At 47.0% G+C, this 15844-nt stretch overlaps 1 protein-coding gene across 2 annotated transcripts; it reads right to left on the reverse strand.

Annotated features, from left to right (window-relative positions):
* Nucleotides 1-7833: 7833 nt before the first annotated feature.
* Nucleotides 7834-15235, reverse strand: LOC121187674 (protein MB21D2). 2 transcript variants are annotated; one of them, XR_005894614.1, is made up of 3 exons: nucleotides 14897-15235; nucleotides 8620-11747; nucleotides 7834-8579 (listed from the first exon to the last, which is right to left on the reverse strand). XR_005894614.1 is itself a non-coding variant. In XM_041047031.1 (2 exons), exons 1-2 carry the CDS (start codon nucleotides 15141-15143, stop codon nucleotides 10483-10485), a joined length of 1512 nt encoding a protein of 503 aa, XP_040902965.1. In that variant the 5' UTR covers nucleotides 15144-15235; the 3' UTR covers nucleotides 7834-10482. The 2 variants fall into 2 exon arrangements, 1 of the variants encoding a protein (XP_040902965.1); XM_041047031.1 differs by having other exon boundaries at nucleotides 7834-11747.
* Between the last annotated feature and the right edge of the window lie 609 nt (nucleotides 15236-15844).

Genomic DNA, 15844 nt, shown 5'->3' on the forward strand with positions numbered 1-15844 from the left:
CTGGAGCCGAGCGAAGCAGTGAGGAACCCGGACCATCAGGCGTCAGTCAGCTGAAGGCTCGGTGATTACATTTCCCCGCGCTCACAGTGGTTACAGCGGGCGATACGGTTCTGTGCAGAATCCATCAGATTCAGATTAACCCCACCCCATGAAGGCGGCCGCAGACCGCAAGACCTCAAGGCATGATGGGAAATCAGGCTCTCCCCTGAGCTGAGAGCTGATTGGCTCAGATGTTGGATCAACATAATGTTTTATTGGCACTTTCCATTTCACACACACACACACACACACACACACACACACACACACACAGAGTTTGGGTGTTTCTCAGCTGATGAGTACAAACACAACCAGAAATCGACAAGACATACACAACTCCTCTAGAGCACTCTGTGTGTGTGTGTGTGTGTGTGTGTGTGTGTGTGTGTGTGTGTGTGTTTGTGTGTGTGTGTGTGTGTGTCCACACAGTCTCTCAGGTTACTCCGTTCTGGGCAGCAGGTCACTACAGTCCTGAATTGTGTGGATCTGATCCCAGAATCAATACGACACGCTGATCTGTCTGCTGTAAACAAACACACTGAAACTGAAGATGACTTCAAACACACACACACGCACACACACACTACTGTTCTCTGTGGTTACGTTTGTCCCGCCACCTGTCAATCACAGACCAGCTGATCCAGCAGACAGACAGGATCCAGACTGGACCAGCAGCTGGGACAGAGATTAAAGCTCAGATCATTGGGCTGTGGATCAGATGATTGACAGCTCTGTCCTCCACTCACAGTGAACGCATCCTGCACCTGACGGGAGGAAGAAGTCACTCACCTGACCAAGCAAAAGTTCAGTGAAGCCATTTCACAGTAAAACCTGAGTGAAGCTTGTCCCTGTCCTCTCCTGCTGGGAGAATGTGAGCTCACTGGTCGATGGAGACAAACTTTAAACCGCTGCAGAAGAAGATGAGCCGATTCAACGAGCTGCAATCGAAGCTCAGACGATGGGTGTGTCCCGCTCAGGGTTCCTGAGGCTGATACTGATATTTCTATTTGAGAGCTGAAGAAATCTGATAATGATATTTCAGCTGATATTCATTTTCTTTATACAAATCTCCTCCTGTGCCCTGAGTGTTAGTGTTGATCAGTCAGCAATAATCCGATCGGACCGTGGACGCTGTCAGAGCGTCAGCGTCTTCGTGAAAATGTACAGATGACACATTTGTCTAAAACAAAGCATTGAGATCGGACAGTGACTGATTTGATCATGAAATCAGGCATTTCAAATAAATCATCCTCCATTTTCTGTGTAAGAACAAACTGCTCTCAAACAGCGAACAAAGAGCTTCCTCTCAGCTCCTGTAACTGGGCTCAGTGAGCAGGTAAAGTGTGACCCAGAGAGATGGTTTAAAGATCTAGCATTTTCTCCACAGTGAGCACAGGTTCTGGTTTTTGTGTACAGCCTGGAAACCTCACAGTGTCGGCAGGAGGTTCCCGCCTCCTGCCAAGAAAAAGTCTGACCCACGATCCCACGTAAAACCACAACATGTCGGTTTTACACTGTGGTTTTGGTCCAGATTAAACAAACAAGATGTCATGTGTTAATCAGGGAGCTCAGAGCTGCTGGTGGCTGGATCCTGTTTCCCCTGCACAGGGTCAGACCATCTGTTACCGCCTGCTTCTAGTCTCTGGGCAAAAGTACGGCAAACGTTTGTAAAATAAGACAATCACATGATTTCCTGTTATAACAGGATAATTTTTCTTTTAAAGAAACGTGTCCCATCTTGACACGTTCCCACAAAAACATATTCACAGCATACTGACAACCAGAGCTGCGATCAGTCAACAATCAGCTAAACATGCTGCTTCCAGCTCCTCAGGTATGACGACGATGATGATTGTGTGAAGCTTTACTTTGTCATACGTGATAATAAAACTGAATCTCTGCAGGTTTGCATCTGCTGTTCAAACATCTGAAGACGTCACGTTGGGCTGCAGCAAATTTTAGCAGGGATTTTTCTCTATTTCCTGACATTTTGCAAAGAAATCGCTTAATCGAGAGCATCACACTGCTACGCCGGGCTAAGCTGATCAGCTGCTGCTGAGTGTGTCTCCATCTGAAGGGCTCAGTGTCAGACAGACAGAGTGTATTCATCAAAACGCTGAACTGTCCCTTGAATCACATCACAGTTCAGGTGGGTTGGAAACTGCAGCGAGTCACAGTTTCGGGGATATTATACAGCGTTTATGGTCTGAGCCGTCTCATGAGCAGCAGAGAGCTGACTCACTCCGGCTTTTAACTCCCATCTCTTCAGTTTAAACCGTCGCAGACGTTTCACTGACATCAGCACAGTTTTTCACTCGGCCTCCTCTCACAGCCGTGAGACGCTGCAGAGGCAGATCCTGTCCAGAAACATCAAGACTAAAGGAAACCACCTCAGTCTGCTTATTTACAGCAACGGTAAGACCCCATTTAAAAATGGTCTCTGACGGTCTCTGGTTTCAGGTGCATAGGTGCATCACCACCGGCCCTGATTCAGGTTCACATGGAGACGAGAAAACAGAGACAGACTGGAATCCGGTTTGTGACTGTGTCTTAAATCTCCTCTGGATTTTTTCTGGATACAGAAACACTTGATGAGCAGTAACGAGGCCTAACACTGATTATATTCACGTATTCTAATGAATGCAGCTCAGTCTGAACAGGAGAAATTAGATTTGCTGAGTTCAGGTCTCAGGTCCTGAGCTGGACATCAGCACTGATCTGATCTAACTTCATCTGATTTCCATTCACAAAGTCCAGAACTGATCAGATCAGATCAATACCAGCATTGTGTGAAGCTCTTCTCTGAATTTATCCTGGGAACTTCTGTTTCTTCTATATTCAACAAGTGAGTGGCTCTAATGTGCGAATGTAAAACTGTGTGAAGTCACATTATCAGTTAAACTGTAAACATGTTTCCTGTTTATCACAAAACGAGTAAAACATGACTCATCTTTATTCCTTAGGTCGACGTGAAAAAGAGTTGAACAAGAAAAATAGAAACCCACAGGACGAACAGGGCGTCGTCATTCTGCTAATGAGAATTCAAAAGAAACGCTGTCGTACGCAGCTGCACGTGGACAGTCAGCAGCAGGTGAGTCAGCCAGGTACAGACACCTGCACACAGCTGTTAGCTTACAAACCACGCACTCTTCAGTCCACTTCCACGGCCTCGCGTGTCACAGCCACCGACAATATCAACACAACAAACACACAAACTGAGCTCAGATCAGTCTGCGGAGGCTTCATCGAGTCACCTGTGCAGCCGTAACACAGCTAAGAAGATAGGTTTTGTTTGTCTATCCATGCCCCGTCAACAAAAGAAAACAAACAACAAAAACAGAGGAGATGAGGAGCAGACCTGTCCACAGTCTGATCAGATTCTTCAGAGGGGTCAGAGGTCAGATTCTTTCTAAACATCACTAAAACAAAGGTTGATGAAAAGATAATTTCCCCCTGTAACATCAACACAAATGATAAACAGACAGATGATAAAAAGCTTTTTTTCTATATAATAAACTTACAGTGAAAATAAGAACAATAAAAACGGAAGGATCAACACACAGAGCGGGTTTCTGAGTAAAAACATCAGCTCTTTGGTGAGAACACATCTGAGCCGATGCTGAGCGGTTGTGATTTTAAGCTTCGGTTTGTTTTGGTTGTTGTTGTCTGGAAGGCCGGTGACTGCACGGAGGCTGATGAGGAACCAGTCCCAGTCCAGAAGCCCGGGCAGGTCCATGTCAAAGCTTTGCTCAAGGACTCAAGTCCACACCAGAAGTCAAACCAGCAACTTGTCCCACTGAGCAGCCTCTGGACTGAGACCATAGACTGCGACTGTTCACAGGTTCAGAGGCTGAACCCAGAGTCTCTGTGGGAAAAGAACTACGCTTCCCAGAATGCATCTCTCTGTGTGGACTTCAGGACACACCCAGACACACAAAAACACACACACTTTGATCATATCTGTCTGTCATTTGACCGTCCTGTCTGCCTGTCTACCCACCTGTCTCTGTTCCTCTGCCCTCTTTTCTGTCTCTCTGTCATCTGTCTCTCACCGTCCCTGTCTTATCCTCTTCCTGTCTGTCTCTCTGCTCTATTGTCTCTCCCTCAAACCTCATATCTGTTCCCCAGCTCCCCTCTTGGTCTTTTTCTCAGCCCTCCTGTCTGTCTTCCAACTGTCCTGTCTGTCTCTTAGACCATTTGTCAGACTTTCCTGTCTGTCTCTCTTCTGTCTTGCTATTTTCCTGTTTGTCTATCAGTCCTGTCACTTGTCAAGCTTCCTATCTGTCCCTCCACTTTGTTTACCAGTCTCTCTCTCTAACCTGTCTGTCTCTCAGCTCTCCTGTGTGTCTCTAAGCCCTTTATCGTTGTCAAACTTTCCTGTCTCCCTCTCTGATCTTTCCTACCTGCCCCCTCTCTCTGTGAGACCTTATACCTGTCTCTCTGCACCTCATCTGTCTCCCGGCCTCACAACTCTCCCTCTCTCTGGCCGCCTGTCTCCCTCACAGCTTTCCAGTCATTCTCTGTCCTGTTATCTGTCTCCGTCATAATGTCTTGTTTTGTGTTATGCTCTTTCTTGTCTGCCTGCTACATCCTGTCTCTCTTTCCGGCCTGCTGTATGTCTATCGGTCTCTGTCTCTTAAGCCTCCTGTCTCTCCTTTAGCCCACCTGTCTGTCTCTCTCTCTGTGTTTTGCTGCATCAGACTGTTCTCAGCATTTCAGGCGTATGGTTAAAAACAAACACACAGCAGAACCACACACACACACGCACACGCACACGCACACACACACACTGCACCCCATCCCATAATAACCACACCTAAAAGCTCCAGTGCAGCTGCATTCAGGATGTGAGCGGCAGCGGCAAGCAGGCATACTGCAGTACACTTCTACCCAACATGCATCACTCCCTCTATCCATCCATCATTCCTCCATCCCATCAGCATCTCCACCCCTCCATCATCCACCTCCCTCCACAGGCAAAATCACCAACTTCCTCCAATTCATCCTTCCAGCGTTAGGAAACTTCCACCCATCCCTCCATCAGCATCCACCCCTCCACCCGTCTCCTACCTGCCGGTGCCTTCTCTTTGCCCTCCATCTCCCGGTGCGGTTCGGTGAGGTGGTCTTCTTTCCCCCGTCAGAAATCCACTGCCTGCTTCCTTCCTTCTTCCCTCCTTCCTTCCTGAATCAGTTGTGGTCAACAAGCGTCGAGTCAGAGAAAAATCTGATCGGTAATCAGCCGCTGATAGATCGATACCGGCGGGAGAGAGGAGGAAGAGGAGGTGGAGGAGGGAGGAAGGAGGGAGGCACCGGGAGGAACCGACCCGCGCGGATAAAAACAGAAACAAACCGCGGTGTTTTTCTCTGAATCCTCCTCAGAGCAGCGGCGGCTCTCCTCCTCTTCTTCTTCTCCTTCTTCTTCTTTTTCTTCTTCGCTGTTTTTTTCCTCCTGCGGACGTTGAGGCTCGTGCGTTCACCTGTGCCGTGTCCGCGCGCTGCTGCTGCTGCTGCTCTCGCTCTCTCTCTCTCTCTCTGCTCGCGCCGTGTTGCTGCAGCTCGAGCCAGGACAGCACAGTGACGTCACCACCGGAGGAGTTTTTAAGGTGACATGATGAAGATGCTGATGAAGATGATGATGGTGTGAGGAGGGAACCTTTAATATGAGGGGGCGGTAAGGATGTCGGGTGGGGGCATTCACCCCCAGCCTCTGTGTGACAGGCACGTGGTTATAATCTGTCCTGTTCATGATTATCAGAGGTAATACCCCCCCCCCCCGCCCCCCAGGGAAACTCACCCCCTCAGAAATGTCTTCACAGACATAAATGTCCTCAGCTTCATACGCGTTTAGCTGTTCAGTTATATTTAATTTAATTTAATTTTATACAAACCGTAAATCATGCAAACGTGTGTTTGAGTTACAGTGATTTTGTTTACAACATACATACAAAAAAACTGCAAATGTAAACAACATGATGAGGATGAGCACAAAACACAAACCACACCTTTGACCTTTGACCTCTGTAAAGTGACTGTTTCCTCTGAGGCTCCTTTAAATTCAACAACTTGGTCAGTGGTGGCAGCACACTCCAGTGTGTGTGTGTGTTCACAGCATATGTTGTGTTTATATTTGGAGGATGACGGACGGTTTCCTGTTGGCACGGCAACCACTCTGATGGCGATGAGGAAGAAATGAGCACGAGCAAAACAGACAGAGCAGGTGGAAGACAGGTGCTGAGACAACAGGAAGCGGAGAGACACAAGAGGGAAGGAAAGGAGGCCAGGAGACAAGGAGCAAAAACAAGCAGGCAAGAGGAAACAAGGAGCGGAGGGGGAGGGGACAGGAATGCTGCGTTTGACGTCCTGGATACTGGGATTATTCACGTTTCTAAGGACAGTGTGAAAACTCATCAATACTTTATATATTAACAGTGATTTTGCTCAGGTGCTGGTAGAGACCAAACACTGAGCTAAAAGATACAAACAAACCTAATTCCAGATGAATTGTCAAGTGGCTGCTGGAGGTGGACATAGGCCACAGACCGGAAAGGTCAGTTCATGTAGATTTAAGTTTCACAAAACATATGAGCGTCCTCTGCAGCTTTATTGGTTTTACAGACTTTTACCCCCCGTCCAGGAAGTGAATCGGATGCCTGACAGTGAAGTCAGAATCTGCCCAGCTTAGTCAACACATAGACTGAACGATCCCGGCTGAGGTCACCTGACCCGGTCCTGAATGAAGTGGACCGACAGTGTGCTGGACCGAGACTCAGAGGAATGATCAGACAAGGGTTTGATTTTATCAAGTGCACCCACAGCTGTTTGAGCTGCTTCCTCTCAGTCGGGGCCTAAAGCTGCACACGTTCATTTTCTCACTGCTGCCCCCCTGTGGCAGCAGGAGCTGCTTCAATGTTAAGGACATCAGTAAACTGGTACAGACATCATCTGACGATCCTCCGGCTGGAGGACACTGGAAGTTCTGACAGGACTTCATGATGTTTTTAAAACAATGAGGACACCAGCAAATTAGAAAGTTTTTAACCGCCTTGGTTTTTCTGGAGTTTACTACACGCATCCATGGTTTCAGGAGTGAGGCCTTCCCCACAGCTCACCTGAACAAAGCCTAACCGGAGGAGTTCCACGGGAGTCGTCCTCGTGCCATGGAGGGGACTTGACTGATGGGATTTAATCTTCCCATTCATGTTTAGTATATTCCACTGACCATGAAGTGCAGCAGCAGTGAAGTCACAGTGGCTGAATTCTGCCTTGCTTACCTCTTTTCTACAGACGTCCTGAAATGGGAGAAGCTGCGAGAACAGCTTGTAAATATTGTGCTCAATCTACAATTTAATTTTAGCTCACAAGAGAACTTTTGAGTATGGTTTATTATCTCACACACACTAGACAAGTTGTGCGTTTATAATTACTGCTGCACAAAAGTTAATCTCTAATGTACATACCATTCTGAGTGCTCTGTTTTAGCTCATAGGGAATTAGTGCCATGTTCAGGGGACACTTGACAATCTTAAATCTGAGCAGAGTTCCTCAGGGTTCAAATCCGGGACCTCTGTTATTCAACCTGCGTTTACTTCACACTAAATCCTAATTCTGCTTATCATCGCATCAGATTTGATGTCACTATTGTACCAAGACTAAAATCTGGCAACAAGCAGGTAAGACTTAAAGTTACGGTGGATTGTTTTGACTAAAGGTCCAGTTTCTAACTAACAGCTTAAACTCGAGAGTTTATTTCGAGACAAGACTTAGAGTAAGTCACTGAGAACAGACCGAGAGAGCTTCTGGTTAAAGACTTTATGATGATTCTGTTGTACAGTGAATTATAGTGGAGAACCTTCACATACGGGGGAGGAGCTGCCATCTGAAGGGCCAACCCATCCACATCAACATTGCATAAAGAAATCCATCAGATAAAACAGAGCAGCAAGATACAGAGAAAATAAAAACTCACAGTTGAAAGGTTCTGAACAGAGAGAAGAGTAAGGTCAAAGGTCATGAAGCTCAGAAGAACAACACATTGATCACATTTCCACCGAGCAGGAGTGTGTGTGTGGCACTTTGATGGTGTGAAAAACCTCTGAGTGTGTGTTAGTGTTGTGTTGGTTTGTGGAGGGTTTAGTGTCTTGTGGTCTTGTGGTTTTGTTAAAACCAGTTTTAATTTCTTTTAGTGTCTTTTAGTCTTAATGCTACATGATGTATGTGCGTGTGTGTGTGTGTGTATTTGTTGTGTGTGTAGTTTCACTAATTGCACTTGAGGATGAGGATATGGAGATCACGTTGCCGGTCAGATGTCTGCAGGTTTTTTTTTTTGGCATTTTTCTGGAAATGTTTGGGACAGTTGTTAACACAGAAACAACCAAAAAAACAAAAACAAAACAACAACAAAAATATGGGACTGACTCAGCTTCAACACAACCAGCTCTGGACCAACTACAACTCCCATGATGCTCAGAAACTATGCTACTCCATGATGCTACATCATGACGAGGACCAAAAGGTTCAGGACCCAAATCTATGATGTGTCTCTTTTCTCTTTTTTTTTTTTTGCGCCAGAATCACACAAACCTTTTCACCCGTTCACCTCCATCATGTTGGATTGTGTGTGCATGTGTTCTGTGACCAAATGTTCCTCCACAATTCGCATCCTGAGCTGGTTGAGTTGAGTCGAATCCTCGAAACATCAAAAGACAAAAAGCAGCTGAAGACGATAAATCAGTCGGGTAAAAAAAAAACGAAACAAAACAAAAAGCAGGAGGTCGTACAGAAACAGTGAAGCATATCGAAACGTGCGATCACTTCTGATCTAATCAGAACAAAATGGAAGAAAGTGAGAGAAATAAGTGATGCCAGTGATATCATGTCTACAGAGATATTCTGTGACACTCTACCAGGTGACGTCGTAATGCAGCAGATTAACCTGAGATTTAAACTGTGGAGAAAAGTGGCTGTAAGGACTCAGTCGATGTGGAAGCTCATGTTCACATCAGCAGTTTACTGAATCTTATAAAATGTTCTGTGATCGAGGAGAAGAAGACTTAAACTGCAGCAGCTGAGCTTCACGTCTGAATAATGAATTAAAAACACAGACTTCGGTTCACACCTGCACGCAAAAGACGACTTGTACCAGGTCCTGGATGAGGAACACGGCCAGATCAGCATTTCTGAAATCCAGTTCCATTAGAGCGAGGCTGCATGTTTGAACCAGGCCACTCTGTGGTCAGAGTCACTGTGTCCTTGCTGCTGTTCCACAGGTTAATACACTCAGTTAAAATGTGCAGTACGACGGTTCCTCAGTAAAGCGTCACCTGTCTAATGATATGATACATCATTTCAGAATCAGGACGAACACGACGTCCACCATCAAGAGGAAAAGTGTTTTTTACATTCTGTGCAAAGTTAGACGAAAAGAAGTCCACACATCATCATCATCATCACCATCATCAGTCTCTATTTCACGTTCTGTCTACACACGTCAGTGTTCAGTCTTCTTCTATTTACAGTTAGTTTCTAAGACGTTAGTACCGTCATCCCCCAGTGGGACTAAGACATTCCTCAGAAGGACAAAATCCACCTTCAAACACAACTCTGTTATCTGAACTGGCTCTGAGACAGCGAGTGCCATTTGGCATCCCCACCCCCTGAACTTCTGTACAATCTTATACGGTCCAGTCTCGTTTCTGTTCCAGGTTTGATGTGACACCATGAACGAAGTGAGTTTCAAGTGTTTTAAGTTTAAGACGTCGTAGCTGTTTGGAAAAACAGAAATCCTTCGCTCATTATCACCTTTCTCAGTATTTTCACATAATTATAAGACGGTGTTGCATCAGTTCCAGTTTAACCTTTTTTAACAAGCAAAGGTGTAATATGAGCTGTGATTCTTTCAGAGGTAACTGCATCACACTTTAAGGTGGACAATATTAACCTCATGTTACCTGATTACTACAGGCTACTCCAGACTTCAAGTCTGACCCTTAACTAGATCAGTGAACCCAAAATATACTTTGAACAAGCGTCTGCTATGTTTTCAGGCGGTGGTGGTTTTGTCTCATTTCCAGGATCCCTGATAAATACATTTAACAACCGAATGAGAACATGAATTCCATCTGAAGGTGGATTTTTGCCTCATCCTTCAGTTTTTTTTTTTTTAAAAACCTGCTGCTATTCAGCTGTCTATTTAAAAGGCATTCAGCAGGTAAAAAAACACAGGGCACACAGTGAAAGAGGAGGGAAGAGGGGAGAGGGAATAGAAAAATAAAAATAAAAAACTGTGGCAGACACAACTAGACGATCACCTCACTTTACTCTGTGGCTGAGAAACATAAAAAAATGTAAAAAATAAAGTTTCAGAGGAGGCGGGGCACCAGGCGAGGGGAAGGACGGCAGAGAGAAAGAGGGGGAGGAAGAGGTCTGGGAGAACATTTCGCAGTCTCAGAAGAATTTGTCGTCGATGCGGAAGTGCGGTCGCGTGACGTCGTCCGGGTTGATGAAGACTGAGATCGATTTCCCTGGATTCTCCGTGACGAGCTGCTGAAGCTTCTTGGCCAGCCGGTCGTCTGGCTGGTTCTCTCCGCCTGCGTCGGACTGCGGCGACGGCAGGTTGCTGGAGCTGCCCCGCCACTGCAATTCCACCGTCAGCCTGTTGGCGGCCTTGGCGTGCTCAATGGTGGTGCGGAGGTGCTCGGCCGGGTCGGAGCGCACCGAGGAGAGTTTGCGGGCGTGCAGCATGGCCGTCTCGTCCGACAGGTGCTCCAGCATGTTACACTGGGGGATGAAGTAATTGGGGCACATCTTGTTCACAAGGCAGTGCTGCAGGTCGTCGATCAGGCCGAGCAGGAAATGGGCGGAGAAGTCGTCCTGCGCCAGGTAGTTAGCAGGGAGGCGATCGCAGGCCCACAGCATGATGCTGCGGAGGTGGTAGGGGCTGATGGCTTTGGGGCGGGACAGCAGCTTGATGATGATGGCTTTACAGGCCTGGTAGGCCTGCATCAGGCTGGACGAGATGCACTTCTTCAGCTGCACCTCGCTGCGGGCGAACGACAGGCGCCACTCGTTCTCCTTGCGGCCTTTGTAGGAGCAGGCGGGGACGAGGTAGAAGCCGCTGATCACCTCCTCCTCCGTGATCTTCCCGTCCCAGAAGTGGTTCTCCATCAGCCAGCTCTGAGCGACGGCAGGCCAGCCTTTAAACGACACCACGGGGACGATGTCGTAGAGCATCCGGCTGCTCCCAACACCCAGGATGACGGAGATGATGGTGCCGTTCCTCTCCACCTTCTCCACTCTTGGCATCCCTCTCTGCGGCTTCTTCTGCACCTCCAGCAGCACCAGGGAGATGGACTGGTAGAACCAGTCAGCCACCAGTGTCGGAGAGAAGAAGTAGTTGGTGGTCCCGTTGATGTGGTCGACGATGGTGCAGCAGTCCTTCCACTTGTTGATGGTTCCTTCATCAAAGAGGCGGAGGCTGAGCCAGGAGTGACCCAGGGCCGAGTGCCTCATGTCCAGGGTCACCGGCTGGTTGCGGTCATGGAGTTTGAGCGCAGGGACCAGCAGAGTGAAGTCCATGTCGTAGTCCGTGCCGCGGGCGTAGACGCTCAGCTCGTCCAGGTCCATGTCCACCACGCCCTCCCGAACGCCACCCGACAGGAGGAGGTACTCATTGGCCACCGGGAGCTTCTGGTCCAACTTCTGGACCATTCCTGAGAGACAGAGGATGAAAGACAGACACACAAAGAATTATAACTTCATATTATATTCAAATACAGACACAAACAAACAGCACGTTTTTATTAGCTTTATGAAAACTGGGAATGACTGTACATTCGGGATTTCATTAACGTCCGTCTTATAAACGTCCGTCAACAGTCTTATAAAGCTGGAGTCAAATATTAATGCACCAGGAGAGACAACAACATAGTCGGCGTGTCAGCAGAAGCCCAGTGAGCCTGTGGCCCCACCCAGCTATACAACCACCAGCTGACGATGGTCCAAAGTCTCTTCAGTCTAATCGGGCCTGGTAGGATCCTGCTGTTGCTGCCGATCTGGTCTGTTCAAGCCCAACACAGTCTGGATCCAGTCTTGTGACGATCAGGTCTACTTCAGACCGTCTGTCTGTCCTCAGGTCCCTTTCAGATCAGATGTCTTGTTTTGGAAAATCAATTTACTACGCTGAGCTCAGGCTGCTTGGTTTCTGGGTCGGTTTGGAAGCTCAAAGAGCCTGAACTGCATCAGACCAGACAGGTCATTGTATTCTCCCTCAGTAGTCGGACTGGATCGGTCTGGACTGGTTTTCCGCTCTGCTGAGCTGAGAGTGAAGACGCACACACTTCCTGGCTGATGGCTGCATTCCTGTGCTGTAGCGGCGAGGACACACGCTGTTCGTCTGGTGGTTTTCACTGTTTCTCAGATCACACGCTGAACCCTGATCTGGATACTGGTGTGTTTTTTTTTTAGCTGTGTTCGCTCTTCAGCTTCCTGCTGCTGCTGTGTGAGCACGACAATTCACTACCACTAAACCTCTGTACAGAAAACATAAACAAAGTTTAAACAAACTAAACAAAGACAAAGCTGTTCCCTTCACGTTCCTGCTGGTTTTGTCCCAGTGTTCCACGTTTTTACATTGATTTTCTTCTACTCAATAAATTCACAATAAATTATAACGAAGGAACATGTCATCAATGCATCTTTAAAAGATCGAGCTGTGTCAGACTTAATCTACACAGGTGATGCTTCGGTGTTTAATGTAGGTTTTTACTGAATTTATGTTTGTACTCATGTTTTACCTCTAAGACTTATGATGGTTAATGGAGGACACATTTAATCGACTCTGTGGGTCCACAAAGAGAGGGGTATTATGGGAAACGGCAGCTCACAGACTCTCAGAGAGAAACAGAATTACTCAGCGTCCAAATCTCAACAGTCCATTGTTCAGTTTGAAGCCCATTTCACAAAAGTTACAGCAATGAAATAACTTTCACCCACTCATTTTTTTTCCCCACTGATCCAAACGAACGCCACACTTCTGACCCACGTGACAAACACGTGCTGTGAGACCATCGGGACTGTTTGTTGTTTCCTGCCAGGACATTTTGGGGACTCGTTCTTTCTGTTTGGACGTCAGAAAGGATAAGACACACCTGTCCACATGGTGATGATGGCCAAATTTCAACAACCTGACACAAACCTGACAGATCTGTTGGCAGACCATCAATATGTTCAAGAATAAAATGACTAAATTTAACTGTGTGGCTCAGCCTGATAGACATTTCTGCAGTGTGTGTATTTGTGTGTGTGTGTGTGTGTGTGTGACTTTGTTACTCCAGTTCTTGGAGGCGATCCAGCCTCATAATGAAAGTCTCTGACAGGAAGTGTTTTCACTGATCAAATCTCACATTCCTGCAGTTCGTCCTCCTGTTTCCTCTTGCTCTCGCACTGATCACGACGACAGAACCGCCTCTGCTGCTAATAAAGTTTTATTAAAGCGGCGGAGCGACCTCGCCTTGTCAGGACACACTCTGTCTCAAACGCCATTAGCTCAGCAGGAAGGGTCAACGACGCCTGATTTGATCTTTCAGAGCTGCGCTAACGATTCTGTCAAAGATCAATGTGCCATCTCTGAAATCCGAGATGATGAGATGCTTAAATAAACCACAGTCTACCTGAGAACACCCAGAGATCCTGCTCACATCCAGCTACAGTCTCTCATGGCATCTGTGGCGTTTAAGCTCAAACTACACTCATGAGCATCACTGAGTCTGCAGCCTGCAAATACATGACTGTAAGCAACAGCTGCCCATGTGTGAACAGCTCCACTGTCATACCACTCTAAAGTCTAAATCCAGAGCGCTGTCTCAGACCGACTTTCACTCGTGTGAAAAACTCTGTGCTGACTAAGCACAGGTGTCGACAGCAGAAAACTCAGGGTCGACCAGCACAACTCAAATCAAAGCCATCCAGCGAGGCAAGGTGTTGGACAATCCTGTGCCAGCTCACAGGCCAGGTAGATGTAACATGAACGCAGCATTTCTGCACTTTACTCCGTGATGAAAGGTAATACAGCTGCTACAAATCAGTCGACCACAAGAAAATTAACGGGAAGCAAACAATAATGGATTCATCATTTCAGCCGTTTTCAAAGCAAATCTGTCAAACACGGATTCCTCCAGGCTCCTGTTTCCTCACAGTCACCGGATGTCTTTGGGTTTTTGGGTCTTTGGGTCAGACAAAAGAGGACATCTGAAGGCGTGACCTTGTGCTCTGGGACGTTGTGAGGGTCATTTTTCAGTGTTTCACAGACCTGCAGACTCATGGATCTGTTAATCTAACGGGGACGTCTCGGATCAGAGTTCATCTTCTCACCTGTACCTGAAATGCTGAACACCCTGTACACAGCATCAAAGCTGTGTGGAGGGGTGGGAAACGGATGAGCCACCGAATCCGGTGAACTGTCAGGTGATACACCGGGAAACACCGAGATGTGTCTACACATAACAGCTCACAATATGGGAGGAAACATTTTGTTCTGAGAACCTTGAACGCATCCCTGATTCCCATCCCCATCCCACAGCGATGCCCTCAGAGGGAGCGGGGCAGGTCTGCATCAGTCTCACCTGAGCTGTGCACAGGTAAACAAGCCCCAACACCTTCAGGGCACAAACAACTACATCCTGACGATTAAATGTGAATCGCGGCTAAGATGTAAAGTCACGCCCGCCATAAATAAAACGGGTCCTGGAGTCTGAGAGCGCCTCCGTTTACCGGGAGCCAGCGCCGTTTACCGTAAACCCCGTCAGCCCGGTGTGTTTTCCCGTTAACTAACGGTGTACCGCTCGGTGTGTTCGCTCCTCACCCAGCATAGAGAAGATGAAGTCCTTGGCCGTGTGGATCTCCAGAGCCCGCTGGTCGTCGTACTCCCGCTGGTCGTGCTTGCTGAACTCCTGGATGAGTCGGTTCAGGTCCTCCATGCGGGCCGCCGACCTGAAGTCGAGCTCGGGCCCGACGCCGCCGCCGTGCGGTAGCCTGCCAGCGGCCAAGGTGGGGCTGTTCCCGAGACTGCCCGCCGAGCCAGTCCGACCGGAGAGAGCTGGGGCCGCCATCTTTCCTCCGCGGTCACACACTGGTTTACTACTGAAGACCTACAGCTGATGGTCTTTACCGAGCCGAGTCGAGCCGAGCCGAGCCGAGCCAGACCACACCAAACACAACCACCGGAAACAACGGCTCTATTTCCGCTGCTCACCGCCTTCAAAATAAACCGCTCATGAGGCGGGTTACACTTTCACTTGTTTCATTTTATTACATTTATCAAACAAACACAGAAAAATAATTCAGTTTAAATGAAAGATAAATTCCAATAATGAATGAATGAATGTGAGTATTAAATATTCACTAGGGTTTAAATTGAGCAGTTTTTCATGGAAAACCGTTTGAAAGTAAAAAACAACAAAATTAAGTGGACCAGCTAAAACCACAGTCTCAGATCTTTGTCTCTATTTTTGTCTACTATGTCCTTAAGTAAATACACATGTATCATTGTTATCATTATTATTATTATTACCAGCGTTGTTGTTGTTGTTGTAAAATTACTTAAACTTAAAATTGCTTACTGAGAGCATTGCTAGGTATTGATATACGATATATGATATATGTTATTTTCTGTTTAATTATTCATACATAAAACGAATAATTTCTTAAGTTTTCATTTGAAAATAGAATAGTGGCTGTAATTTTGCTATATTTTACTTTGAAAGTCATCGACGGAAGATTAGGTATGTGTTTTTAACGCTAACTTTTCTTT

The sequence above is a fragment of the Toxotes jaculatrix genome, chromosome 9 (assembly GCF_017976425.1).
Source record: "Toxotes jaculatrix isolate fToxJac2 chromosome 9, fToxJac2.pri, whole genome shotgun sequence".
In the NCBI taxonomy this organism is placed as follows: Eukaryota; Metazoa; Chordata; class Actinopteri; family Toxotidae; genus Toxotes; species Toxotes jaculatrix.